Raw genomic sequence first — 27,956 nt, 5'->3', positions numbered from 1 at the left:
ATTTTATGTCAAGGTGACCCAGATTATTCTGCTCAGTTTCCCTCTTAAAAGCTGTGGTTTAGTCAGAACGCAGCAGCACTTTATGTCTTAAGTTATATTTGCCTTGTATAAAGTCTGTTCAAAGGGCTGTGACTGAATTCAAACTTATTATTGCAACATTAAGTTTTACTATTAAGAGGTGGAAATATAACTCAATAATCAGATTATAAACCCTGTGAAAGCATTAAAAACAAAGGTGGGTTCAGGTTAAGTACAAAATACATAAGGATGCAATACAAAAAAATAACTAGATGGTACTGTACGTATTTATAAGTGTTTTTGGTACTGATTCTTAAAGTTATTAGTTGGGTTTCTGATTTCTATGTAACAATACTTTGACAATTCTACTAGCAATGCAGATGATAAGAATAATCCTCAGTTTATATGCAGTTATTTTGGTGTATTTGAAGTTCATTTACATATTTACCTATTTTAATACATATTTTAAGTTTACAGACCACATCTTTTAAAGCCAAACAACCACAATTATCTCAAATCCATGTCTAATTCTGTTTTCTCAGCGGCTTCACCTTTTGAACCACTTTCTTCACACTGACTTTGTTCTGGTAAAGTACAAACGGCATTTGCAGAGCTGCATCAGACAAAAAGTGTTCATCAAATACTTGTGCATATCAAGTCTTCCCTCGCAGCGGTCGCGGCTAATGAAAATGCTAATTGCATTGGTAATTCCCCAGAGCCAACTTCCAGTCCCAAAGATAAACAACAATAATGCATTTTTAATTGCTAAAGTTGATATAAATGCGCCCGATGGCAGTTAGTAACAATGGGTCCAACTGTTTGATCCAGCGCGAGTTAGCGTTGCATTTAATTTAATAAAGAAAAGTTTGTCGGTGAGCCATGAAAGTTGCAAATAGGTCATTTCGTTTGATCCGAGGAGAGAGCCATTTTTGGTGCAATGGACTGTTTCCCGTCCTGATTTATGGTCCACACGCAGGCCGGGGTATGTTTTATGAAATCTAGGACACTGTACTGCTGATGTGGCACTAAAAAGGGTGACAATGTGCTACTTTTTCACTGCAATGTTGTGTTTTATTTTGCAACGGGGTTTAGTTATTCGTATATTCATAAACCTAATTTGAGCTGGAATAAAGTGTTATACTATTCCCAAAGTAAGATTGTGTGGAGATGGATCTGGGTCGAAGACATTGTTATATTTACTCCTCGTTTTGTTTTACTTATTCCATCATAAGCCTTATATATGGCTTGGGTTAGACTACCGTGTTTTCCGGACTCTAAGTCGCAAGTCATCGTTTTGGCCGGGGTGCGATTTATATATTTGTCATTTTCACACTGACAACCACAAGAGGGCACTCTAGGCGACGCAGAAGAAGAATCTGCACTTCCTCTACCTCCAGAGTTTGTGGAGTTGTTTAGAAGTGACACCGAGCAAGAAGAATTTTCTTCTCTATTATGCATTTTTTGGCTGCTGCGACTTATACTCCGTTGCGACAAAAAATACACGGAAAATACGGTACTTCAGATGATATCAATTGCAGTCACAGTTTCTTATGAACAGACCTCTGATTTATCACAGCTTGACGTGTTTTGGCTTCACTCCTTAGCACTGTCACATCTTGTTACTGTGATTTATACATATTGTGCCGCATCCTACTTTGAGCCTCGGGAGGGCGGCGCCGTCACGTGACACTTCTGAAGACGGCAGCAGAGCAACTTCGGTATAAACTTAGTCAGCAGAACTATAGCCGTAGCCACCCGAGGACTATTTGATGCTCGTACAAAGACAGTTAGTGGATGTGTTGTGAGATGGGAATCATCAACAGCCAAGCCCGATAGTGAGTGAAGTGAGGGCCTCTTAGGTGATTCCACTTAGGGCCCCCTCAAGGCTGATTAGAACTCCTAATTAATCCAAACCGTAATGCATTATTTTCCTGTTGTGTGAAGCACTTTGAATTGTGCTCTACAAATAAACTTGCCTTGCCTAATCGTCATTTGTAGGACTTTGACCGTTCATTTTGTTCTATAATATTAATTTTACTTGCAGTCTACATTCTAACACTATTATTATTATTTTAAGGCTGTATAAAAGCCAACAAAATGAAGCTGTATCTTGTGGGTGTGTTAATGATCACTGAATTTCAACAATAACTTAACTTAACAATAGGCATGACGTTTAATAATTCATTGCTGGAATAATACCATCTTTCAATTCCTAAAACTGTTGTTTGTGTGGCAATAAGAGTGTTTTTATTACTCAAAATGCTAAGTTTAACGCCTTATTGTGGAACATTCTGAACAAAGCAATAACATCAAGCAGGTGGTTGATTTTCCTCTAAAAAAGTGATATAGTGCATCTTTAACGTTCTGTTGTTTAATAATTACACGGTAATCTTAAAAAGTGACATTTAAAATATATTTCCCCAATATAGTATCTTTATTATCTCTACCTGATATTTACCAACAACACACAGCCCTTTGTCAATAACTCCACTTTAACTCGTCATTAATAATTGTAATTTATTGTCCTGTAATGGCTGAGGTCACGGCCATTATTCACGGCGCCATTATAAAGTCATTTCACCGTGTCATAAAACTCCATCTCCTTTTATGGACGTGTCCATCTGCGCCGCATTAGTTAAGGTCAAGGGAATTATTCATGAAACAATTAGAAGGTTTTAACGACATCGAAGGTCAAACCCAAATACCCATGAAAGTTTAATGTGCTGAAATAATTATAAATAATAATGGCTTGCAAAATGATTTGTCGTCACTTTGACAGAATATGTTGTTTTTCCCGATGTTGTATTTTTTCCAACAGGTTGTTCTGGTTCTTAGGCGAGTGTTGGATGTGTTGAAGACGTTTCTTGATTTTCTTGATGTATTTTGTATTTTGCAGAGGAGGTTTTCCACTCCCACATTGCCCACTGGTGGTCTTCAGATGGCGCTCGACTGGCCTATGCCACCATCAACGACAGTCTGGTCCCGAAGATGGAACTGCCCATGTTCACCGGGACGCCGTACCCACTGGGGAAGGAGTACCACTATCCAAAGGTACAACATAACCACTGGATTCTTTGATTTTCCATTGTGATTTCACATACATTTTACATCAGACCACCCTCAGACATCCACTGTGCTCAGAAGATATGTTCACATCCACATTAAAATCTGTTTATTTTTCGATTTCAGGACCTTTTAGATTAATTAAATGACATGCACACCACAACATGAGATCTGATTAAGCAGAGGAATCGTGAGCAGACAGAAATGTGATGATTTTTGCTGTTAACATTCTAAGATATATATAATAATCTGATGTTTACGTGTGACCACAGCCATTGTCAATGAAGAATTATCAAAACAGTACCACTTTGAACTGAACTACATCTTATTAAGCCTTAATAAAGCACGATCAAGGACTTCAACTCTATGTATTCTATGTTTATTAGTATATTTGTGGCTTTTCCCCTAATAATATATGGTAAAAGCAGTACTTTGTGACAAATAGAGACTACTGCACGCTGCTAATAATAAAGTATGTTAGTAAAGTAAGTATTTTATTTTTGTCAACCTGGAAGTAGGAAGTGAAAGTGGCGCTCTGATTGGTTTTACAAATCCGTTCTAAAGCTGCACACGCCTGAGAATGAATGCATGTTGATGTTGGTGATGTTCCAAAAGGTGTGTGAGGGTTAAGGCCGTACATTAAACACATTTAAATACCTGCTTCTGGTTTCGTGACGTGAAAATTTAGTACTCCAGCTTTAATTTATGGGTTAGGTTTAGGAGGTTGAGTATATTGAGTATAAAGGTATTAATTAAGTAGTTATAAGTCTGAATCATTCTTAAAGTGCATATGACTATGATTTTCAAACATACCTGTCGTACATATGAATTATAGTTTTACACCAATCGAATAGGTATTTGTAACATTGAAAAATCTGTCGAAATTGACAGGAAGTGACATCACACTCATTCCAGTTTTTGACCCTCTAAACATTAATTCAACAAAGTACAAATGCTCTCATATATTTTTATCTGTCAAATTAAGAAAATTGTGACATTAGATGAGTTTTTGCAGTGTTTGCTGGGTAATTTCCTAGTATGATGTCATCAATTACAAACAGGAAGTCATATTATAAACCTTAAAAAATGTGCGATTCTTGGACAACATTTTAATAATTTTAGTTCAATGAGTTGTCCGACCTGACAGAGGCATGTCGTTGTTTTTTATGAATTAAGTGTTTGTTCATGCTTTATTAAGGCTAATTAAAGTGTAGTTATTATAAAGTGTAACCAATGTGTCGTGTTCAGTTTGTACCACAGATTGTAGTAGACACAGACAAAACTTTGTGAGGATTTTTAACCCTAATACTTTATACTTAATTAGTTCAACTTAATTTAACAATGGTAGTTAACAGTAGTGATACATTGTGAGTGTTTTGTGAACATCGAAAGTGCTAAGAAGCCAGTGACCAATCAACCACACGAGAATCGACCCATATCCTCAATATAAACTGCATTTGTGTCAACATTTTCATCGACAAAGCCAAAAAACGCAATACATTTTTCGTTGGGTTTGAATGTATTGTTTATGTTTGTTCCCCAGGCCGGAGAGGAGAACCCGGTCATCACTATTTACGTGGTGAACTTGAATGGTCCGCTTCACACCATCGAAATGAGGAGACCGGACGACCCCAGAATAGGGTGAGTCTGATTAAAAGTGTCCCTCGTTATCTTCCTCTACCGTTAATGCCCTCATCTTCTCTTGTTTGTATGTTCATGCGGCTCGTGCTCAAATTGCCTGTACCGCAGCTCATTATGTACAGCCTTTTCTATTTCCACTGGAGTCAATTAAAATGTAATCGGAGGTCAAAACAATATAATTCAAATGGTGTTTGAAATATGCACCTGAACTTTGAGTAATGAGCTCAGAGCGCCGGAGCAAATGAATAAGATTCGTGTGCGTTTGAGTGTGTGACGCTCAGGCAATCTCTGTCTTCTTTCCATGTTGCGATGATTCTTTCTTGCTTTTTGACAGAGAATACTATGTGACGATGGTGAAATGGGCCACTGCCACTAAACTGGCCATAAACTGGATGAACCGCGCTCAAAATATCTCTGTGCTAACGCTGTGTGAGGCGACCACTGGGGTCTGCACCAAGGTATAGTTTAATAGGTCATCATTTCTGTTGGAGGGTGTTCGGAGTTATAATTCTATGTGTTTAAAAGAAATATTCAAACTTGGGTCTACAGACATAGCGATCATAGAGCTTAGAGGCCTTTCATCTGACAACGCTCTGGACAATTTAAGAGATTAAATTAATGCCACAATTTTTTCCATTGTTTTGCTCCAGTCCCTGATATGTTGTAAAATCAGCTAATCAAGTCAAAATTAGACCACAATGTGCATTCTGCAGCTTTTTAGCATTTTATTCTAAAAAAAAAAACAGGAAGGAACTTGTTAGCATGTTACTTCTTGTTTGCTTTATCTCGAAGGTAAAACAAAAATGTGTTCGGAAATTGAGGAATAACTTTGAACTGCTCCTGCAAAATAAAAAAGTTATTTTTTTCACATTTTTAAGACAGTCAAATTCAAGTACAGCACCTTTAAGAACTTTGTGGCAGGTGTTGTTTCTTGTGGAGAGATATAAGCCATAAACCTGCTCAAAGCATCTGTATTTTTACATTTTAACAGTTACCATTTTGACCAGTCCACCTTAACTATAAACTATTGCCTGTTATTGTATTGTATGAGATTTGTGAAGATAATGATGATGATTTGTCTTTTAGAAACATGAAGATGAAAGTGAAGGGTGGCTGCACACACAGGTGAGAGGTGCAGCTTTGTACTATTTCCATCCGATGATGCTTTTGTACTTCATATACGATGGTGTCTTCTTGTGTTTGTCCAGAATGAGAGCCCGTTGTTTTCTAAAGACGGTCTGAAGCTGTTCTTCACTCGGGCCATTCCTCAAGGCGGGCGGGGCAAGTTCTTCCACATCTCCATGTCCACCTCACAGGTACATTCTTCCCTGAGTTGACATTTTACCTTAGAATTACCTTTGTGTATACTCTATTCTATATGAAATCAACACTCCTCTGAGGCCGTTACAGCTGTGTTCAAATCCAGGATAAAAACACGTTCTATGTAGTTTTGCTAGATGACTACAACTGAATCTTTTTCTACAATGGAACGAATGAGGGATTACACCAACATTAGTTTTGCAATCTATTTTTACTTTGATTTGAGTTTTTTTTATATACGGTAAGAATGATTGGATTAAAGTAATTCTATGTAACCTTAAAAGGGACATATTATATACAATAAATGTTTATGAGCTTTTTACCATGTTATAACAGTATTTCCTAGTTGTATGTTTCTTGATTTGAACATGTTTGAGTATTGTCCTGCAGTGCCTATCAAATCAAACAGCAGTTGCCATGGAGGGCTTTTATATCAGTTAAAAAATGTCATATAGTCATTTTTCAACAATAAAAACATATGAATGAAAACGTGCTGTTTGCTACAGTGAAACTGAAGAGGCTGCTGTTAAAGTCTGCTGTTAAACCGTTTTAGCTCAATCTTGTGGTTTACAATGAACCAAATGTAAAATCATTATCTATCTTTGTTATAATTTAATACTAAACAAAAGCATAACATGTCTTTTTGTTTTAATAATAGCCTGTTTCTTTCTCCCGTGCACTGCTCTCTCAGGTGAACACGAGCACAGACACTCTTCAGTCCATCACGTCTGGAGACTGGGACGTGACGCAGGTCCTGGCCTTTAATGAGGAGAGCCAGCTCATGTGAGTCGAGTTACTACACAGCAGGACATGAGTGCTCAGGGAAGAATAGACTAGATCCTTCAAACAGTGTGCTGGGAAACAGCGTGGCAGCTCTGCCTTGAAATAATGTCCAATTTGGATTTACACACGATTTCATTGATTAATTTACGTTTTTGGAATGTTCTGAACATACTTCTGTACCAAGAAAGAAAGAAAAACAATTACATTTGCCAAATATAAAGAACATAGTGGCAGAGACATTATTGCTGTTGATTGCGACGTCCTTATGTTTCATTCATTCATCATTCTAAAACCCATACAGAATTTGAATGAAACAATGACATGCAGTTAGGCCAAAACTGTTGAATGAGACAAGGCCAACTATTCATTTAACAGTATTCCGCATCTTGCCCACAAACAGACACTTTGATAGCTACATTTGTATATAATTCACATTTCCATTTCAGGCAAAATCACCATGCAGTGCAGCCTCAAATTGTCATACATTTTCACATTGAATAAAAACAGCTCTTGGTTTGCCAGGGTTTAGTTGAAACAGCTTCAGCACCACGGACAGCTCAGACACACACATAGGAACGGAGAAAGCGGCGCCGGGAAGATGCATAAAAAGACTTTGTGCTAAAAGTGTTGCGGTATTTGTAGACGGCAGCTGCATCACATTTTATTTTCCCACCGAACAAAATGAACGCCTCATTCGGCCCCATCAGATCATTTCACGGCTCGTCATCGTCGTCTGACTAACACATAACACACCTGCTTTTTTTACACTCTTTACAATCTTAGTCACCAGTCCAATTTGTTTTTGGAGTTGTTGTGATCTACTGTGTTATTATATTATTTTCTGCCTTGCCTTTCTATTCTAAGAGCCCACAAATCACTACCCTATCAAAGCTGTCAAGTTTGAAAGTGAAAATGTATATCATTTTGAATCAATTTCTGTGTGCATTTTTCATACTATTTCTTTATTTTATGTGTGCATTACAAAAACATATCCAAACATATGCAAAAGAACAGTATAAGTATATATAAGTATAAAATAATTGTATATAATTTAGCGCCATCTGCTGTTGCTGCACTGTAATTGCAATATTGTGTGTGTAATGTTGTCGCAGATACTTCTTGAGCACAGAAGATGGACCAAAGAGAAGACATTTGTACAGGTAAAATGGCAAATGTAGTTTTAGCATATTTAGAACCACAATGAAAATCTTTAGCGTAATGTTTTGAATAATATATCAAACTTAATTACACTTAACTTTTCTGTTTCGCTGTAGTGCGGACACTTCTGGCTCGTTCAACCGTCGCTGTCTGACCTGTTCACTCGCAAATACTTGTGGTTACGTGAGTGGATCCTTCAGCCTCAACATGAGCTACTTCCTGCTTGACTGCAAAGGTACTGAAACAACAACCAGTACTTCAGCAAATGCACTTATATTCTCTGTACTTGTATCTAAAAGAGAGCAAAAAGGTTGGTTTATTGGGTTGATGTTTGTATATTTCCACATATCAGTAAGTTGTAGACATTAATACAACTTATTCTCTATAATCTCTCCCAGTTTGTTACTGAATAAAGGTACAGATACAAAAAAATCACATAAAATCTGCTTTACTGTTCTAGTGTACCCCTTTGAAAATGTACTTTAAGAGTGAAAAGTACCTTAAAAGTATTTCACATAGATTTTGAGAACTATTAAAGACTCCAATGTAGTGATGTTGTAAAAAGAATTATGTTTTTTTTTTGGTCAACAGCATTGGGTTAGTTTTCCTGGCTTTTTTATTCATGAATGTTTGTTTTTAGTCAAAATCTTTAGGCAGAATGTCCCTATAAACATGCTTATAAAATAACCCCCTCAGCCGTTACAGCAGGTCTCAAAGTATAAGAACAAATACTTGCAAATTATAATTTAACATGTATTTATATTTTCTTCAGGTCCATATATCCCGTTTGTGTCTGTATTCAGGACACAGATCGATGAAGATGCACAGGATGGAGAGAGTGAGTATCTGTATTTACACTGTGTTTACAACATTTATTTGTAGTAGTAGTAGTAGCAGTAGCTGTAGCAGTAGCAGTAGCAGTAGTAGTAATAGTAGTACTGGTTGTAGTTGTAGTAGTTGAAGTTGAAGTTGTAGTTGTAGTTGTAATAGTTGTAATAGTTGTAGTTGTAATAGTTGTAATAGTTGTAGTAGTTGTAGTAGTTGTTGTAGTTGTTGTAGTTGTAGTTGTAATAGTTGTAATAGTTGTAATAGTTGTAATAGTTGTAGTAGTAGTTGTAGTAGTAGTTGTAGTTGTAGTTGTTGTAGTTGTAGTTGTAGTTGTAGTTGTAGTTGTAATAGTTGTAGTTGTAATAGTTGTAATAGTTGCAGTAGTTGTAGTAGTAGTTGTAGTAGTAGTTGTAGTTGTAGTTGTTGTAGTTGTAGTTGTAGTTGTAGTTGTTGTAGTTGTAGTTGTAGTTGTAGTTGTAGTTGTAATAGTTGTAGTTGTAATAGTTGTAATAGTTGCAGTAGTTGTAGTTGTAGTTGTAGTTGTAGTAGTTGTAGTTGTAGTTGTAGTTGTAGTTGTAGTTGTTGTAGTTGTAGTTGTAGTTGTTGTAGTTGTAGTTGTAGTTGTAGTTGTAGTTGTAGTTGTAGTTGTAGTTGTAGTTGTAGTAGTTGTAGTTGTAGTAGTTTCAGAAACCACTAGACGCTTATTTTAAACAAACGTTTCTGTACCAGAATAAACATTATACCCATGGGTTTCAGAATAATGACAAAATAGGGCCGTTACCATAGCAATTAACAATTTAATACAAAATAGTATATCTTTTGTGTGGGGAAAGGTCCTCAAAATGTGGCCTATAGCAGGAAGCTGAAACTAATGAATACGGGAAATTGAGCTAATGTAATAATAATAATAATGGAATCATCTTCGACATGTCCCTCTCCTCACTCACGCCTCCTCCCGTGAACACCCCCCCCCGTCCTCAGAGACCCCCACTGGCTCCCCGTGCCCCAGCTCCCCCACTCCAAACCCCTCACCATCATCGTCTACAAGCCCCTCCATAACCCGGCCCCCAGCTGTGTCTCCACCCGCACCGCACGCTCTGATCAGCTGATGCCAACCTCCTGTCTCCCCCCCCACCACCACCACCACCACCACGACTGAACTGAAGGCCTGGGGGGGGACAGCGCCTTCTCCGCTGCTGCCCCCACGCACTGGAACCCCAAACACATCAGAGACTCACCATCTTCACAAACTCACCTGCATCTTCTCTTACCTCTTGCCCCATGTGGTTCCATGTTGCTGTCTGTCCCGAACTGTGTGTCTTTGAGTGTCTCATGTATTATTATTATTACTTCTACTTGAAAGTATTTGTGTGGTGCCCATGTGGAACAGGTATTGAAGAGGTTTACAGACTGGAAAACAACAATAACCTGCGGGGAACCCTTGACTCCATGCAGATGCCCACAGTGGAGTACAAGGAGGTCAACATGGACGACTACAGTAAGTACTCCATTTCGTTACTTAAGTAAAAGTACAGATACAGGAGCAAAATAATACTCAGGTAAAAGTATCAATTAAAAGGAAATACTACTTGAAGTTAAAGTACACCATCAACAATTGACTATAAGAGTAAAGCGTCAAAAGTGATCGTGTGACGTTGTTGCGCTTGTTTCGCAGTCTTGTCCATGCAGATTCTGAAACCCGCAGGCTTCGTGGAGACGTCTCACTATCCTCTTCTTCTGCTCGTGTGAGTAAAACCAAACATGACAGTGAGTTTCTGTCTTTGGTAAACAAATCCAGATACTCGGTCTGACGTGAATATATTTAGTTTACGAAATCCTCAGAAATCTCAGTGAAAGATTTTTTTTTAAAAGCCATAAACAAATGCAGATTGTTGATTGTTTCAAACTGAATATATTTCCTAATGTTGACGGTGCGCTATGTTTCCACGGAGATGTTGTCGCTTTGCCTGGAATGTTTCACAGTTTGGCATTAAACAGGTGTCGAACATTTCAGACAAAGCCACAACATCTCCATGGACACAGAGTATCATTCATTTGCCTGTTCTGTTCTGTCTGATTGTTGTTGCTGCAGTGATGGGACCCCTGGTGGCCAGTCGGTGTCAGAGCAGTTCCGTCTGGACTGGTCCACGGTGCTCGTGAGCAGTTTCGGGGCGGTGGTTCTTCGCGTGGACGGCAGAGGCAGCGGCTTCCAGGGCACCAACCTTCTGCACCGCATCCAGAAGAGACTGGGCATCTACGAGGAGCAGGACCAGAGGGATGCGGTCAAGTAAGTCTGCGTCAGAAGAGTAATGTGCTATAGTCATCATACAAAGGTGCAGAATATATTCGACATAATGAGCCTCAGTTAAGCAGCAAATGCATTTTTAATGTCTATGTTAGCGTCACCATTTTCAGTTTGTAGTTTTGCAAATGTGTATGTACTTCAAGATACTTTTTAGAATGAAAACAAGATAAATGTGTCAAAGTTTGTCCACATTAGTGTTGTCACGATACTACTAATTTCGATACTAAGGAATAACTTGATTTTGATACCATAATGATAATTTTAAAGGTTTTTTAGATCGAGGTTAGACAATAGAAATTTCCCCGCAAAATAATACTACAGTACTTTTAAACATTGTGGTCTTATACTACTTCTGAGTCAGCTCATTCTAAAACTGTTCAGGAAAGGTAACATTTTGTCCTGTTTATGTGATGTTTAGTACTCGCTCAGATGAGTATTAAGTTTCGATATTAGTTTTAGTATCGATTAGTATCTGATTTTCTTTACTTTTGACAACCCTGGTTACATCACGTTATGGCTTTGCAGAACATTTTTCATCGTTGATCCATCGCTCAAAATGTTCATGCTTATTCAGTATGTTTATTATAAGGATGTAGTTTCTTCTTTAAACGCACAGTTCATTCACATTTTGTTCATGTGACAAATACTTTTTCTTTGAATGGTATAGATATAAATTACTTTAAGTTTACACACATTTTAGTATTTTTCAAGGTAGTTCAAGTGCATAATAATAATAAATGCCACATAATCCTTGACAAAAACAACTGGAAACACATCACACGCAATAATGTCACATTCATGTGCATATACCTGATGAAAATAGAGTGTTTATTTTCCCATTATTAGTAGTATTATCTTACGCTAGCTGTTTTTATTCTATCTTTATTTTTCCCCTCCATTCCTTATTAGGAAATGAGAGGTTTTGTCTATAGGAGTTTGTTTTGTTTATAAGAGTTTTGTTTATAAGAATTCTTCTATTAAGAGTGTTTTTTTAAACTTCCTTTAAGTTATCGGTCCTTTTCCTCTGTATCTACCTGCGTTGCAACAATGGAATTTCCCCATGTGTGGACAATAAAGGAATATCTTATCTTATCTTATCATTTTTACACATACACATCATGACCATTGAATTCTGACATGTTTTCTCACGTTTCTAGTTTAATGTTGAGAGAACCCTACATCGACAAGACCAGGGTTGGCGCTTATGGCAAGGTGAGACGGCCCTTCACTTCCCCATTCCAATCCTGCGTCTCTTAGTGTGCAGCCTGACTCGCATTACCATACAGACGCGGCAGTACCCTTCTTTTTCTGCCTTGAAACCCTAAACATGTTTGTGGTTGTTAGGAGTACGGCGGCTACATCACCAGTCTGCTGCTGAGCGCCGGTGAGGGGCTGCCCGTAAAGTGCGGCGCCGTTCTCTCCCCTATCACGGACTTTGAATTATACGGTAAGAGGTTCGCGTACGAGTGCCGAATGCTGAGTTTGTTTACTTATAACTTATGACGCAGAGAGACTGAACGGCCCACATTGTTAGCAGACACTGTGACTGTGAACAAGGGGCTGCGAATAATAACTATACCACGATGGAGTTGTTGCGTCAGGTATGGGACAGGAAGAGATTATATTTAAGTCCCCAAAGACACAGTGTAAGGTGCATTTTTTGTCCCTGTAGAAAGATTAATATATCGGTGTCAGTCCAAAATAGAAAATTCAAGCAATATTTGGCACTGATGTTTCTTTGTTTCTGTCTCTTTGTGCATGAGAAGTGACTTTTGAAACAGAAAAGTGAATTAAAATAGTAAAAAGCTTAAAATATGCTGTATGTTCACACAATCGCGCAACTGATTATTTCATGTCGCAGATAAATACATCTTGTGATTATTTGTGTTATAACTTTACTACAACGGAGCATTAAAACGGTGCATGATGTTGCCAGGAATGTTCCACAGCATCTTCGCTCCGCAGATGTGACCTGTAACTCGGCTTAGTGGAGACAGTTAAAGTTACACAGTGCACCGTTAACACATTTTTGATGCACTGTCCCAACCAACTAAACAAATAAAATTCATTATAATTTATGCTATAAACACTATATTTGCATAGTTAACGGTTTGTTTACAACTACCGTATTTTTCGGACTATAAGTCGCACTGGAGTATAAGTCGCACCAGCCAAAAAATGATAAGAAGAAAAGAGAAGAAAAAAACATATAAGTTGCAAGTGTGAAAATTACAAATAATATCACATATAAGTGACTCTGGAGTATAAGTATAAGTATATAAGTATAAATATAAGTATAAGCCAAAACTATGAAAAACTTACCGTCCAGAAAATACGGTATTTCTCTTGTTATTTATTATTTACTGCCGTTTGCTCGAGCAGACGACGCAGCCTTTCCACAAACTGAGTAGGAACTGAGCCGAGCCTTTCCGTTTGATTCCCCTTGTACTTAGGAACCTTAGAGCGTTGTCATGGCAGCGCGTTACGACTCTGCTCTCAGACTAAAGGACGTGGAGACGAGGGAACACGTTTGAATAAAAAACATGAGAAAGGCGTAAATCGTCCGAAAGCCTCATTTAAATCACTCCTTTGCTGTTAGCCATGTTTGTAATGAGTATAATGCGCTAAATGTAAATGTGCTTTGTCCTCTGCAGCGTCGGTGTTTTCTGAGCGGTACCTGGGCCTTCCCAAACCAGACCCAAGAGCCTACACTGTAAGCATTTAGGACTTTTGCACATATTTGAACAAACGTCGTACTTTTACCTCAGCGTTTATTTACTTATTCACGTCACTTTTTGTTTGTAAAGGTTTAACATACGGTATCTTAAATGTGTGCGTGTATTTGTACCTCTGTATGATTGAAGGCACTGATTGAAAGTTATGTTGTTTAGTATTACTGTAGTAACATTATAAGTAGATACAGAAGTAGTAGTAGTTTTTTTAGTAGTAGTAGTTTTAGTTTTAGTTTTATTTTTAGTTTTAGTAGTAGTAGTATTAGTTTTAGTTTTGGTAGTAGTAGTTTTAGTTTTAGTTTTAGTAGTAGTAGTTTTAGTAGTAGTAGTTTTAGTTTTAGTAGTAGTAGTTTTAGTAGTAGTAGTAGTAGTAGTTTTAGTAGTAGTAGTAGTAGTTTTAGTAGTAGTAGTTTTAGTTTTAGTAGTAGTAGTTTTGGTAGTAGTAGTTTTAGTAGTAGTAGTTTTAGTAGTAGTAGTAGTAGTTTTTGTAGTAGTAGTTTTAGTAGTAGTAGTTTTAGTTTTAGTAGTAGTAGTTTTGGTAGTAGTAGTTTTAGTAGTAGTAGTTTTAGTTTTAGTAGTAGTAGTTTTGATAGTAGTAGTTTTAGTAGTAGTAGTTTTAGTAGTAGTAGTAGTAGTTTTTGTAGTAGTAGTTTTAGTAGTAGTAGTCGTTGTAGTAATAGTTTTAGTTTTAGTAATAGTAGTTTAAATAGTAGTAGTTTTAATAGTAGTAGTTTTAGTAGTAGTAGTAGTTTTACTAGTAGTAGTAGTAGTTTTAGTAGTAGTAGTAGTTTTAGTATTGTAGTAATTGTAGTAGTGTTGTAGTACTTTTGTGTTTAATATACAGTAGGTAGCAGAAATAGGAACAGTAGTTATATTTGTGGCAGTAGTACTTTCTACATTTAACACTAAATGACTCAACAATTGAGTAGTCTAATACTATTACCACGTCTGATGCAAATAGTACTAAGCGTATGAAGTAATAGTACTTTCACATGAGTTCAGATGGTTTGCGATCGATTCTTTGTTCATTCGTCTTGTTTTCTCAGATGGCAAATCTAGAACACCGAGCGTCTCAGTTCATGGACAACAAGTTCCTCATCATCCACCCCACGGCCGACGGTAGGTGCTACTTTTAAATGTACTTTTAGTTCCACCTCTGCAGCATTTCACAGGGCTCAAAGTTTTGGGTGCACCTACTGCGCTATTTTAGGCAAAACTATCAAACTAGGACAGCTAAGCAGAGAATACACAGAAACATGAGGATATAACTGTACTCAAAATACAAAATACTCTTACGTAGTTCCAGTCAGTACCTGTCAATCTTGGGGGGGGGGAAACGTATACAACTTTATATATATATATATATATATATATATATATATATATATATATACACACCCTGACGCTGCGCTCTGTGCTTCCATATTGTAAATAATGTATCAAATGTATTTCTGAAACGTGTTTTAGGCTCACAGATTAATTATAAAACAGTAAAAGTTCACTCAGCGAGGCATCAGTACATGTGCCTCATGGAAGAGGGCGCCGTGTGTGGACAGGTGCTCTATCTTCTTCCTTATTATTTTGTATGTAAAATCTGGACAATTACATTTCCAAGTTAAAACGTTTCGCAAATCTGGATTTTCTATCAAAGCTTTTACAAGCAAGCTGCATTTACACTACACTTAGCCTAGCGGTTAGGGACACGCCCTGGAGATTGCTCAGTCTAGTTGGTTTTGGGATGAGTTATGTCAGTTGAACGGAGTTGAACGGAGGCAATGCTTCTTTAACATTTTTGATAACAGCTGTGATCAGATTAAAGTCAGTTTTGATCATTGTGCTGAGCTAGCTTTCCTTGGTTTAAACTTTAGTGGATTGTACAAAATCTTGTGAAAAGTCCCAACATTTTGATGACACAAAACTGCAGAGCCTGTCAAAATATGCAAGATTTTTTTGTCTTTGTGAAGCTAAGGCCGGCTCTAGTGGGACTGTATAGCGCACAAACGGTGAGGAATGAATGCAAGTCTCCTGCACAGCTTCTCCTCTTTTTGGTCCTGAACAACCTGTTTAAGGAGCTCTTTTGGATTCATTCGTTCAAAAGAAGTCGTGCCTCACTAGCCCTGAACCTCACCGCACGTCACTGGTTCCAGTCTTTGTTGAATAGCCACCCCTACTTTGAAATGAATACTACAAACTGAATATGAGCCTTGGTAATGACACCAGCTCTTATCTCGTTATTACAATATGTGTTATAACCCAATTACTCTTTGTCTTCCAGAAAAAGTGCATTTCCAGCACACGGCCAAATTCATCGCCCGACTCATAAACGCAAAGGCCAACTACACTTTACAGGTGAGCAGAGCCACAACAACACAATGCAACACGCCTGTGAGTTAAACCTGGATGAGCTGCTGTCCTCCGCTGCGATCCTCAGCTGGAGCAGGATTAGCCTCTCAATGACTAATCCAATTTACCCACAATGCACCCCAGCTCTGCCCACTGTTTAACTGAGCGTGTTATCGCCCCACACGCAGGTGCAGGAAGTATGTCCCAAAATGCATCTGTTTTTTGTGCAAATGTTACAACTGTTGACACGTTGAATATGATAAAATGCTTTCGGCAGAGTTTACGTGCACACGGCAAAAATCTGATGGTTATCTGATTTGTTGAAATGTGATTAACGTGAGTTCTTTCTGATTCTGTTCATAGGAAACATGTCAAACTAATGTGGCAAAAATGAAATTGTAAGAGTTAAAAATGTGTCTTCCAAATACAACTACTACTAAAAATGTATTGATTAACTGACAGATTTTTTATTTTGTTCATGTAAGCACACACCAAATGATCTTATTATGTAAATGTACCAAGTGAACTATTGATTATTGTGGCGATACCATGTGAACAGCTTTATCTTCATTACTTCATTACATCTAGACTAGTTTGTCTGTGGAGTACGTCACTACATTTAAATATAGAACGTTTAAATTAGATCACGCGCACTGGAAATCCATGTGATTTGCTGCACCATAATTGAAAGAAAGTGTTTAATCTCAACAAGTTAAAGATAAATAATGCATCTTGAACTTATGTGTATCTTTATTTAGCTCCAACATAGATATGTCACAATGTCAAATATTTGTTTAGTTACAATGATTGTGAGATCTCGATTTAACTATTATTCACGATTATTGACAGCAAGACTAAACAACAGTAAAATACTGAATTATCTCTCATTCATCTTATGTTAAAATCAAGTTAACAAGTTAAAAATATACTTATAATAACATGCAAGTTAACATAAACAGCCAGCTATAAACACTTTCACATTTTGAGTTTGGATTGAACTGAAATAATGTGTTTTTGCGTCTGGAATTGTATTCTTCTTCTATTTGTTTTATTCCGTGCAATTATATTAGGACCAGAATAATCACAACTCATGGCAGATACTGTTGAAAGCGCTGGATTCTGCCACCTAGTGTTCAACATCAGTAGTGACATTACTTCCCCAGCTCTTCCTTTTACACATTTGACTCTGTTCACTTCAGTAAAATCCCTCTGGCTGCAGTTTTCTGACAATTTGATCATAGGTGATGTTTATATGAATGTGTCTTTCAGATTTACCCGGACGAGGGCCACTTCATCCGCAGCGAGGCCACACGGCAGCACCTGAGTCAGTCTTTGGTGAACTTCTTCGAGGAGTGTTTCAGACTGCCCGAGCGAATTTTTGAGGAGACGCTGGAGGAGGAGAGCGAAGATGAGGTCTAAACCTACGTCCTGGACCTCACATCTCTCCAACCGCCCTTTGCTCTTTCCCCGTCCAGACGCCCAAGCACAATACCGGATCCCCCACTTCAACTTTATGCAACCTTTATCTGTTTTCGTCCCGGCATTTTCATTGTATTTGGGTCAAGACTGCTCTTTTTTGCAGACGACAAGCGACACCATCTTTGCGTCAACATTTCAAATCGGAAGGACTTGGCAACCTGACCGTATCCACCGTTTGGAGATGTCGAAATACTACAGACAGTGTGAGAAGCAGGTCTTTTTTAACCAATGGACAATCTCCTTGAAAGCAAATGACTCTCTACTTGAGGTTTAAGGAGCAAACTGACTGCAGTGGTCTTGTACATACGTAAATGAACTCCAAATGGATGCAGACTTTGTATCCGCTGAGAAAATGTAACTATTTTTCAAAGTTGTGATGAACTTCTCATGTCGGACTGTGGTCGTGTCTTTATGATTTGATGTAATATAGCACACGAACTTTGAAATATCTCGTCGTTTTTTTGCTCAAACATTGATTTTACCCTCGTTTGATCATCTGCTGTATTTCCTTATGTGAGTGTGAAACTTAAAGACATTACATTTCACTCACTGTGCCTTAGTGTGCAATCATCTCTTAAGTTGTCATTTGCTACATGACTAAGTTGTTTTTATGTCTATGTAAGAATTTGAAACCCTTTCATCCGTCTCCATGGCAACAAGCGTATAAAATGCTGTGTCCAAAGTCACTGAGACCTTAGATTTATGATCTATAGTATGAGCTATGTATGTAAAGTATTATTCAGTATGGCAAAGCACTGAAGTATTTTCCAAAGTTCATTTACATCCTGGGTAAAACTACACATTGTATTGAACCTGTGCGAGCCTTAAAACTGAGGTTAAAATAAGCTACTTGACTAATGTTTTGGCTCAAAAACCTATTCAAAATGTCTGTAATTTGCAAATATTCGTCCTTCATTACTGCTGCCCCATGTGGTGATTCTGGACACAGCTCATACCAGTGTACAGACTGCATGTCCTATTGTTTGTATGATTATGAATGATAGGTGGTAGGAAAAGGATGCTTAAAGGGATTTTTGTAGTGAAATATCAATGGAACTCAGTATTAGACCCCAAGACACTTTTGTGTATATGAGATGTGTGTTTTGGGAGGCCAGGTGCAGTGCAAAATATAAATTATTACCCATTTCTGAAGCATTTTTGGTTTGTATTTTTCTACATAGTATAAGTTTGAAGAGCCATGTGTGTTCCATGCATTGCCGTGCATGTCCAGAGGGGGCACTCTCCCCTATCCTTTTGTTCTTCTTTGTAGTTTTTGACATCTTGAATGTTCCTGACTGGACTGCATTACCACATCTCCAGTAGTATATTGTGATTGAGATCCCGGTCTTGGTGTATAAATGTTATTCAAATATGATTTTATTCTATTGAGAAAAGAAGATGTTATCCAGTGTTATTTGTGCATAAAGCATTTCGGAGGTTTGACAGGTCATTTCTCCAGTCGCTGTTTTTGAATTAAATGTGGACTTTATACAGTAAAATGTATGAATTTCTTGCCAGTGATTTCAGAAATTTGTAATCCAAAACATAGGCTGAGAACAGACTGTGGCATGAAGGTAAATGTTAGAATAAAAAAGTAGATATTTTATCATCAAAGTTTCTGACTCTTACTTGATTTAGTGAACAAGGGTTTACAAAACTAGATCTTCAAACTAAAAACAAAATCAAAATGTTTATTCATATTCCACATCATTATCCCTTTGTTGTTGGAGCATCAGCTCCGTCCCAAATCCTCAGGAGAAGAAGTACGTCTGCTCCAAGGGGCTGAAGTCTCCGGTGTAGGAGGGAGTGCACTGGTAGATCAGGGCTTTCCTCTCCTCCGCCTCACTGTCAAAACTGTGAAGGTTTTTCCTGGCTGCAGGAAAACCAACAGCACATGGGGAAAACATATTATTACTCAAACTAAATATTATACTAAATACATAAAGAAATATGCGGGAAAAACGACCTTATTTAAGATCTGTCTACACTGACTAAGGTTTGTTATCTCGGTAAATCACTCAGAAGTATAAGTAAAGTTGAGTGAAGTACATAACCTTGCGTTAGTGTGAAATGAATTGCTTCGAACCTTCACTGACAAAAAAGTCTGCAACGCAGCGAGCAGCTTCCACTGCTGAAGGAGAGTGTGGGATGTAGGATACAGTCCACTCAAACTGGTTCTTCTCTGGATGCCACTGCACCCCGTAAAATGGATAATTGTAGGCTGTCAAAACATTGCATTTGTCACAACAAATCCATTACACACAGTCATTTGCTACTGGCACAAAGCCCTTCTTGACATTTAAAAAGCAGGCATAGGACACAGTGGGTACAAACCTTCCATTGTTGAAATGAATACTTCTCCCTCATCAGAGGTATTTGTGGTAAGTACTTGGTAAAAAGTGTTTAAGTTCTCAAGTTTCATGTAATTCTGAAAGAAAAAGAAAAGAAGACTTTATTGTTGTATTATGTCTTACATTGATTTGTTACAGAAACGTAGAACTGTCCGTTCAGGATTTCTCATGAAAACGATGAGGTATTATGTCAAAAGGAGAATATTATCACATTATAAGGAGTTAAGTTTCACGTTTTAACTACTTTTGTAGTCAAGTTTAGGGGTATTTTTGTGTACGCCATGATCTCAGAGCTCTGCACTGAACTTTTTCAGTGTGGTCTGTTTACATATCCTCAGACTCCAGCGCCGTGGTCCAGAACGGGACAGACACGGGACCTGTAGAGTTCAGACTAGGTTTTATAGCCCAGGTTTTATCACTGCTCCTAAAGCTCGACCTGCTGACTCTGACAGAGCTTTGATTCCTTTGTCACATCCAAAACGTCTCTTAAACCCAGGTATTTGTATTTTTTTTGTTAAGCACAAGGTTGTAGGGCCAACATGGAATTGAAACTTTGTCAGTGTATGGCTCTTACTTCTGAAATGAATACTTTAAGTTTTGTCATAATTTATCTTCAATCTCAGTTTGTTGCACCGAGCGACACTTTAAGATCTCCCACATTCACGCCAACATTTGCCTCTTTAACTTCATTTACCAGATTATTGATTAAGAATGGTAAATATCGTAGGAGACAAAACGTCCCCCTGCTTTACGCCGTATGGAACCAACCAGTCAAGTGGTCTTTTACTGGACACAACACTTTGACCGATAAATCTACCATCAATCCCCAAATTGTAATAACTGAGAAAAGCAAGTCTCAGTTTACGTAGTCAAAAGCTTTTTGAAAGTCTGTAAAAACTCACTAAACATGAGCAAATGAAAAGCTGCACATTGTCTTCAATGTGCAGCTTTTCATTTGCTTTTGATCGTTCTCCCGTTTTAAGTGACTTGCCTATTTCAACAATGGATATGAGAAAAACATGCTCAGATTGAACAATTGGAAATTGAAGGTGTCAAAATGAAAAAATAAAGTTGGTCAACGAGAAACTTATTCAATGAAACCCATCCATCCATTTTCTACCCCTTGTTCCCTTTCGGGATCGCGGGTGAGCCTATCCCAGTGACTTCGCACCATGGGCGGGGTTCGAATTCAATGAAACGTGAAACTTAACTCATTTTAACTTAATATCTTCAAATTTTAATAAAGTAAATTATGTTTAGGCCTAACACTAACAGCTCTGCGTTTCCACTCTTTATAAACAGCTGAGAGTGCCTTGCCTCCAGTGTCACGCTGTACTTGTGGATATTGACCGTCAGAGGCTCAGTGGCCAGAGCATCCAGGGCGTCTTTTGGAAACCTTTTGAACGTTCTGCTTTCTTTGGCCTCTGTTCAGGATAAAAAGTGCATGTTTGAAACAAATATGGCTAATGGAGTATCGTATTTTCCGGACAATAAATTACACCGTATGGTACAGTACAAGTCGCACCAGCCAGAAAATGCATAATAGAGAAGAAAACACATGTATAAGTCGCACTGGAGTATAAGTCACATTTTTGGGGGAAACGTATTTGATAAATTCCAAGACCAAGAACAGAAATTTCCTTTTGAAATGCAATTTAAAATGATAACAGATTAGAGAACATGGTGAATAGGTGTCCGTATGCTAACGCTAACACCTTCAGCTACATGAGGCACAGACAGAACTGTGGTAAGTGTCTGGTATGTTAACGTAACATATGAACAGTTATTCAGATAACTATAGCATAAAGAACATGCTAACAAGTTTACCAAAGCATCAGTTTTACCCCAAATCACTAAATCCACTGAATTCTTCTTCCTCTGTGTCACTTCTAAACAACTCTGCAAACTCCAGAGGAAGAAGAAGTGCAGATTCTTCTTCTGCGTCGCTTAGAGCCTAGAGCGCCCTCTTGTGGTTGTCAGTGTAAAAATAACGAATAATATCACACATAAGTCACTCTGGAGTATAAGTCGCACCCAAAACTATGAAAAAAGCTGTGACTTATAATCCGGAAAATATGGTACTTGGACTATTACAATCTTTCTGTCTGTGTGTGTGACAATCAGCTCCCATTGCTAAAGGGACTCTCTCTCCTCCCATCATCATGTCAGTTGAGAGGTGCAGCCCTCCCCCGTCCCATATACAGAGCACTTCACATAAATCAGCTTGATAAGTCAAAAACAAATATTCCCTGGCTGAACATTTCGTTTGAAATACCAATACTACGTCCCATCTCAAACGCAGCAGGGCCATCAGCATCAGGGTCTACACCAGTGGTCCCCAACCTTTTGAGCAACATTCATAATTGAATAAATGTAGTAATAAAAGTCGACAGGTTTAATGTCATATCGTGGAACATTACAGACAAAACAGAACAACATTCCAAGTCGCTTGTAGACCTCACCACAAAAGTTAAAAGTTTAAGGATCAGCAGCAGAGTTTAACCTTTTGTAAAGTTGAGGGGTAATGCCACACCATTAACAGGAGTACTAGATGTGATTATTCTCTTCTCTGCAACCACACAGGCCAGAAGTTGAAATCCAAGACAAATTCCCAACACTGGGAAATAGTCTCCTTGATCATTTGCCTGTAACATAGAAAAAACACACATTCATTTGGCCTCAACATTAAAATCATCATTACTGTTAATCAGGCAAATGGAGCTTACCTCCTTGGCCAAAGCAAGAAACAGTCTCGAAGCTTTTGCATATCCGGACTGGGACAAGCTCACAGTGCCACCAGGAAAAAGTACTCTGTAGTTCAAATGTTTTATTATTTACACAAAAACGTAGGGAAAACGTGAATAACTGTGGAGGTTTCAATATTTACCCATTGATAGACTTAAACAGGGCCTTGTATTCATCATCGCTCTTGTTAATGCTGAAAAATGTAAGTGATAAATACGTTTACAAATCTACATACATGCACACACACAGCTAAATAATGTATAAATAATGTATAAACTACATTATTTAGCTGAAATTAAGGCCCTTATAGAGTATTTTAAGTCTTAATCACAATGTTACACAACTTAATTTATGGCCAAACCGAGCAAGTTTTGAATTCGATTTCTTTCACACCCCGGGGCATGAAGGCCAGTCTATTCAAGTATTCGTTTTGTTTCCTTTATACTTACAGTGCATTTATTAACATTACTTGTTTTAGTTTTGTCTTTCCTTATATGTGGGCAGTGTTCTTCTCCTTTTAATCAACAATCGGCGTCAACAATCGTATTTTTGGTACTTTTGTATATAATCAGTCGAAGTCTATTTCTATTCCAATGCCTCATTTTATGATTTTAATTTCAAATCAGTTTATGATTACTGATATTATTCATTGTTTTTATGTAGCATCACTTTGCTACTTTTCTAGTTTGAATTTTGAAGAATACGTTTAATTTTGTTCGCTGACCACTGCAGTAAAGCCTTTTCTGATTCTGATTCTGGTTGTGTTCTTTTCTTTTGGCTTTATTAAGATGTCCATTAACACTAGACACTAAGCACATCCTCATCTCCAGTTAACACTACAGGATTTTAAAACCAGCTAAAGATTCAGCTGTATTGATATATTAAACTGTTGGGAGGGGCCTCAAGGCAAGAAACTATTTATTCTGCTGTTTAAACATTCCCTCTTAAAGCCTCTAGTGGAGTCAACTGGACACCGTTTTAGGAAGAAGAAGAATAGACTTTAAAGCAGCTTTGCTTTTGTACAAGTCTCTCTATGGCCTAGCACCAAAGTACATCTCGGACATGTTAGTGCCATATGAACCATCTCAGACTCTGAGGACCTCATGGACCGGCCTCCTGCTGGTGCCAGAGTCAGGACTAAACATGGACCGGCCTCCTGCTGGTGCCAGAGTCAGGACTAAACATGGACCGGCCTCCTGCTGGTGCCAGAGTCAGGACTAAACATGGACCAGCCTCCTGCTGGTGCCAGAGTCAGGACTAAACATGGACCGGCCTCCTGCTGGTGCCAGAGTCAGGACTAAACATGGACCGGTCTCCTGCTGGTGCCAGAGTCAGGACTAAACATGGACCGGCCTCCTGCTGGTGCCAGAGTCAGGACTAAACATGGACCGGCTATGGACCCTACACGGACGACTGGGGGATTACACAGACATCTTGCTGACAACTATAATGCAGAGGCTGATAAATACAGTCAAGAATTTAGCAGAGAACAATAATTAACTCTATGAGAATTATGAATTACCTGTAATAAAATAAAATGATTCAAAAGATAATTCAAATTCATACTGGATTGGAACGACTCTGGCTCCAGCCGCCTCCAGGAACTTCACGTATGACGCAGCAATGAACGATTGTCTTTCAGGGGTTGGGTTTTTGGTGTCCTGAGCAATCACACCTGAAACGTAGAGAAGTCAAATGAACCAGTGTGAAAACCCTTCAGCTGAAAATGAGTTTATTGTTTTCAAATTACAGAGAAAGGAATTTGGTCTGTCCATCCTCCTCCACCTTCTGCTTTATCCAGGGTCACGGAGGGAAAGCCCAGACTTCTCTTTCCACACACTTCCTCCAGCTCCTCCACATGATCCTGGGCCTCCTCCAGCTCCTCCACATGATCCTGGACCTCCTCTAGCTCCTCCACATGATCCTGGGCCTCCTCCAGCTCCTCCACATGATCCTGGGCCTCCTCCAGCTCCTCCACATGATCCTGGGCCTCCTCCAGCTCCTCCACATGATCCTGGGCCTCCTCCAGCTCCTCCACATGATCCTGGACCTCCTCTAGCTCCTCCACATGATCATGGGCCTCCTCCAGCTCCTCCACATGATCCTGGGCCTCCTCCAGCACCTCCACGTGATCCTGGGCCTCCTCCACCTTCTGCTTTATCCAGGGTCACGGAGGGAAAGCCCAGACTTCTCTTTCCACACACTTCCTCCAGCTCCTCCACATGATCCTGGGCCTCCTCCAGCTCCTCCACATGATCCTGGGCCTCCTCTAGCTCCTCCACATGATCCTGGACCTCCTCCAGCTCCTCCACATGATCCTGGACCTCCTCTAGCTCCTCCACATGATCCTGGGCCTCCTCCAGCTCCTCCACATGATCCTGGGCCTCCTCCAGCTCCTCCACATGATCCTGGGCCTCCTCCAGCTCCTCCACATGATCCTGGGCCTCCTCCAGCTCCTCCACATGATCCTGGACCTCCTCTAGCTCCTCCACATGATCATGGGCCTCCTCCAGCTCCTCCACATGATCCTGGGCCTCCTCCAGCACCTCCACGTGATCCTGGACCTCCTCTTGCTCCTCCACATGATCCTGGACCTCCTCTAGCTCCTCCACATGATCCTGGGCCTCCTCCAGCTCCTCCACATGATCCTGGGCCTCCTCCAGCTCCTCCACATGATCCTGGGCCTCCTCCAGCTCCTCCACATGATCCTGGGCCTCCTCCAGCTCCTCCACATGATCCTGGGCCTCCTCTAGCTCCTCCACATGATCCTGGGCCTCCTCCAGCTCCTCCACATGATCCTGGGCCTCCTCCAGCTCCTCTACATGATCATGGGCCTCCTCCAGCTCCTCCACATGATCCTGGGCCTCCTCTAGCTCCTCCACATGATCCTGGGCCTCCTCCAGCTCCTCCACATGATCCTGGGCCTCCTCCAGCTCCTCTACATGATCATGGGCCTCCTCCAGCTCCTCCACATGATCCTGGGCCTCCTCTAGCTCCTCCACATGATCCTGGGCCTCCTCTAGCTCCTCCACATGATCCTGGGCCTCCTCTAGCTCCTCCACATGATCCTGGGCCTCCTCTAGCTCCTCCACATGATCCTGGGCCTCCTCCAGCTCCTCCACATGATCCTGGGCCTCCTCTTGCTCCTCCACATGATCCTGGGCCTCCTCCAGCTCCTCCACATGATCCTTGGCCTCCTCCAGCTCCTCCACATGATCCTGGGCCTCCTCCAGCTCCTCCACATGATCCTGGGCCTCCTCTAGCTCCTCCACATGATCCTGGGCCTCCTCCAGCTCCTCCACATGATCCTGGGCCTCCTCCAGCTCCTCCACATGATCCTGGGCCTCCTCCAGCTCCTCCACATGATCCTGGGCCTCCTCTAGCTCCTCCACATGATCCTGGGCCTCCTCCAGCTCCTCCACATGATCCTGGGCCTCCTCTTGCTCCTCCACATGATCCTGGGCCTCCTCTAGCTCCTCCACATGATCCTGGGCCTCCTCCAGCTCCTCCACATGATCCTGGGCCTCCTCTCGGTGAGACGAGCCCAGAGGAAACTCCTTCTCACTAGAATACTGTATATATTCTTGCATTTATTGATCGCAAGGACCTGAAACCAGTTCTTTTCATATTATATTGAATCACAGCTTTTTAATAAGAATAAAAAAGGTTTGTTTTTAGTCACAAACAAACATAAAACATAAACAAGATTCACAAACTAGGAACTTTCGTTAGTGCAACATGAAACAACAAATATAATAGCAACATACTGTTAACATAAGGAATACTCACATTATTTATTAATCATATATATATATATATATATATATATATATATATATATATATATATATGTGAGTATTCCTTATGTTAACAGCGCATAATAGTATTAGCAAACTAGTAAAAAATTAGTAGCAAACTAATAATAATATTAGTTGTTGCAAAAAACATTAAGACAGACAGTGTAGGCCTATAACTTACCAATTATAGGTCTTTGGTTGATCTCAGGTGACGAATTGAGCTCCATGTTGTGTTGTTTCTTCAGATAAACAGCTGTAAGTGGTCAGTAAACCCTGGGACACTGAAAAACAGGAAGACCAGTTTTGTGACTTTTCAATTAACCAGTAACCTCCTCAAACAACCCTCTGGGCATGTGAAAAACTTTCAGCTTTGTCAGGTTCTGAAAAAACACAGCAAATATTGATTTACCCAACAAAAACAAAATTGAGGCTGTAGGAGAAGATCGGAGAAGCGTACATTCCATTAGGATTTGGATGAAAGGGTGTCACTGTGGAAGAATTGACTCACTAAGAAGCTATACATCTTATGAATGGGGTCCATCACTTCTGGAGACAAACTTCAGTCCTCTGGAGAAGCCTAGTGTAAAAAGAGTTGTGACATAACGCGTTTCTTGAGTGGAGCACGATGTTGGAGCTGTGGTGTGTTATGATCATGGCCTTCTCCTTGTGTAGTACCAGAAGTCTGATAGGTTTGTGGTGCTCACCTTGTTTTCGCTGGTTGTGAGCGTTGGACCAAGTTAGTAGTAGTTACTTACAGTAGTTATTTGAGCACATCTGCACAAGTTTCTGGAGTGAGCATCATGAAGCTTTGAATGGGACCAAAGACGTGGAAAACCGCTTCACAGGAGTAAGGTGTACTTTTTACCCTTTTTCGAAAATAAGTATTATATTTATCTTTCAAATGAAGCAGAGTCAAAAATAACAAGTGCCATGAGTACCACGAGTAACAAGTAAAGTAAATAATTAAGTAATTAAGTCAATTGAGTTACAAACCACAACTGATCCTACTTCTCTTCATTATTGTGAAATGATGTCTTATAGCCTGGGCATCGTACAGTGAGCCTTGAGCACAACATCCTGGACCTGACAGAGAACATGTCGGTTGATTTTGAATACAGAATTTGGGGGTAAAAAAGGCTTTGAGCCACTTTGCTCGATAACTATGGAAAAAACATAGATTTTTAAAAAATGTGATAATCCTGTGCCATTTTATGATTTTGAGGCACTTGTTAAAGATTACCCACAAAGACCGTGCTCTCGCGTTCCATGAATATTACGTATTGTATCTGTTTATCTATTTGTTAACCCATTGAATGTTTTATTGTTGATTTTATTTACATTTTATGTTTATCTTCTTTTACTTGTTTTGTGTGTGTTTTGTGAACACAGGGTA

General features: G+C 39.4%; 2 protein-coding genes and 1 long non-coding RNA gene across 7 annotated transcripts in view; 1 reads left to right on the top strand and 2 right to left on the bottom strand.

The window, feature by feature from the left end:
- The window catches only part of LOC140364444 (A-type potassium channel modulatory protein DPP6-like), a 392,395-nt gene extending 373,111 nt beyond the window's left edge, over nucleotides 1-19,284 (top strand). For all 5 annotated transcript variants that reach the window (XM_072450574.1, XM_072450577.1, XM_072450576.1 and 2 more), the window contains 18 exons: nucleotides 2,915-3,069; nucleotides 4,625-4,722; nucleotides 5,057-5,180; nucleotides 5,809-5,847; nucleotides 5,931-6,038; nucleotides 6,734-6,825; nucleotides 7,938-7,985; nucleotides 8,100-8,218; nucleotides 8,756-8,821; nucleotides 10,202-10,309; nucleotides 10,487-10,556; nucleotides 10,904-11,098; nucleotides 12,274-12,328; nucleotides 12,461-12,563; nucleotides 13,771-13,829; nucleotides 14,895-14,967; nucleotides 16,124-16,197; nucleotides 17,461-19,284. In XM_072450574.1, coding sequence (XP_072306675.1) covers nucleotides 2,915-3,069; nucleotides 4,625-4,722; nucleotides 5,057-5,180; nucleotides 5,809-5,847; nucleotides 5,931-6,038; nucleotides 6,734-6,825; nucleotides 7,938-7,985; nucleotides 8,100-8,218; nucleotides 8,756-8,821; nucleotides 10,202-10,309; nucleotides 10,487-10,556; nucleotides 10,904-11,098; nucleotides 12,274-12,328; nucleotides 12,461-12,563; nucleotides 13,771-13,829; nucleotides 14,895-14,967; nucleotides 16,124-16,197; nucleotides 17,461-17,610 — 1,736 coding nt within the window. In that variant the 3' untranslated portion in view covers nucleotides 17,611-19,284. The remainder of the gene's footprint in view (nucleotides 1-2,914; nucleotides 3,070-4,624; nucleotides 4,723-5,056; nucleotides 5,181-5,808; nucleotides 5,848-5,930; nucleotides 6,039-6,733; nucleotides 6,826-7,937; nucleotides 7,986-8,099; nucleotides 8,219-8,755; nucleotides 8,822-10,201; nucleotides 10,310-10,486; nucleotides 10,557-10,903; nucleotides 11,099-12,273; nucleotides 12,329-12,460; nucleotides 12,564-13,770; nucleotides 13,830-14,894; nucleotides 14,968-16,123; nucleotides 16,198-17,460) is intronic.
- A 61-nt stretch (nucleotides 19,285-19,345) lies between these two features.
- On the bottom strand, nucleotides 19,346-20,101 carry LOC140364449 (uncharacterized). Its single transcript, XR_011927698.1, has 3 exons — nucleotides 20,005-20,101; nucleotides 19,757-19,891; nucleotides 19,346-19,543 (listed from the first exon to the last, which is right to left on the bottom strand). It is a non-coding gene; the product is annotated as an uncharacterized lncRNA (long non-coding RNA).
- A 2,589-nt stretch (nucleotides 20,102-22,690) lies between these two features.
- LOC140364887 (gamma-glutamyl hydrolase-like) lies at nucleotides 22,691-26,817 on the bottom strand. Its single transcript, XM_072451272.1, has 4 exons — nucleotides 26,745-26,817; nucleotides 24,333-24,441; nucleotides 22,909-22,959; nucleotides 22,691-22,832 (listed from the first exon to the last, which is right to left on the bottom strand). The coding sequence occupies exons 1-4, from the start codon at nucleotides 26,788-26,790 to the stop codon at nucleotides 22,691-22,693; spliced, it is 348 nt and encodes a 115-aa protein (XP_072307373.1). The 5' UTR covers nucleotides 26,791-26,817.
- Between the last annotated feature and the right edge of the window lie 1,139 nt (nucleotides 26,818-27,956).

The sequence above is a fragment of the Eucyclogobius newberryi genome, unplaced genomic scaffold (genome assembly GCF_026437365.1).
Source record: "Eucyclogobius newberryi isolate DKJ021-1_F unplaced genomic scaffold, fEucNew1.0.hap1 SCAF_18, whole genome shotgun sequence".
Taxonomy (NCBI): Eukaryota; Metazoa; Chordata; class Actinopteri; order Gobiiformes; family Gobiidae; genus Eucyclogobius; species Eucyclogobius newberryi.
Note: the sequence above shows the minus strand (reverse complement) of the source record. Positions and strands in the feature narration are given on the sequence as shown.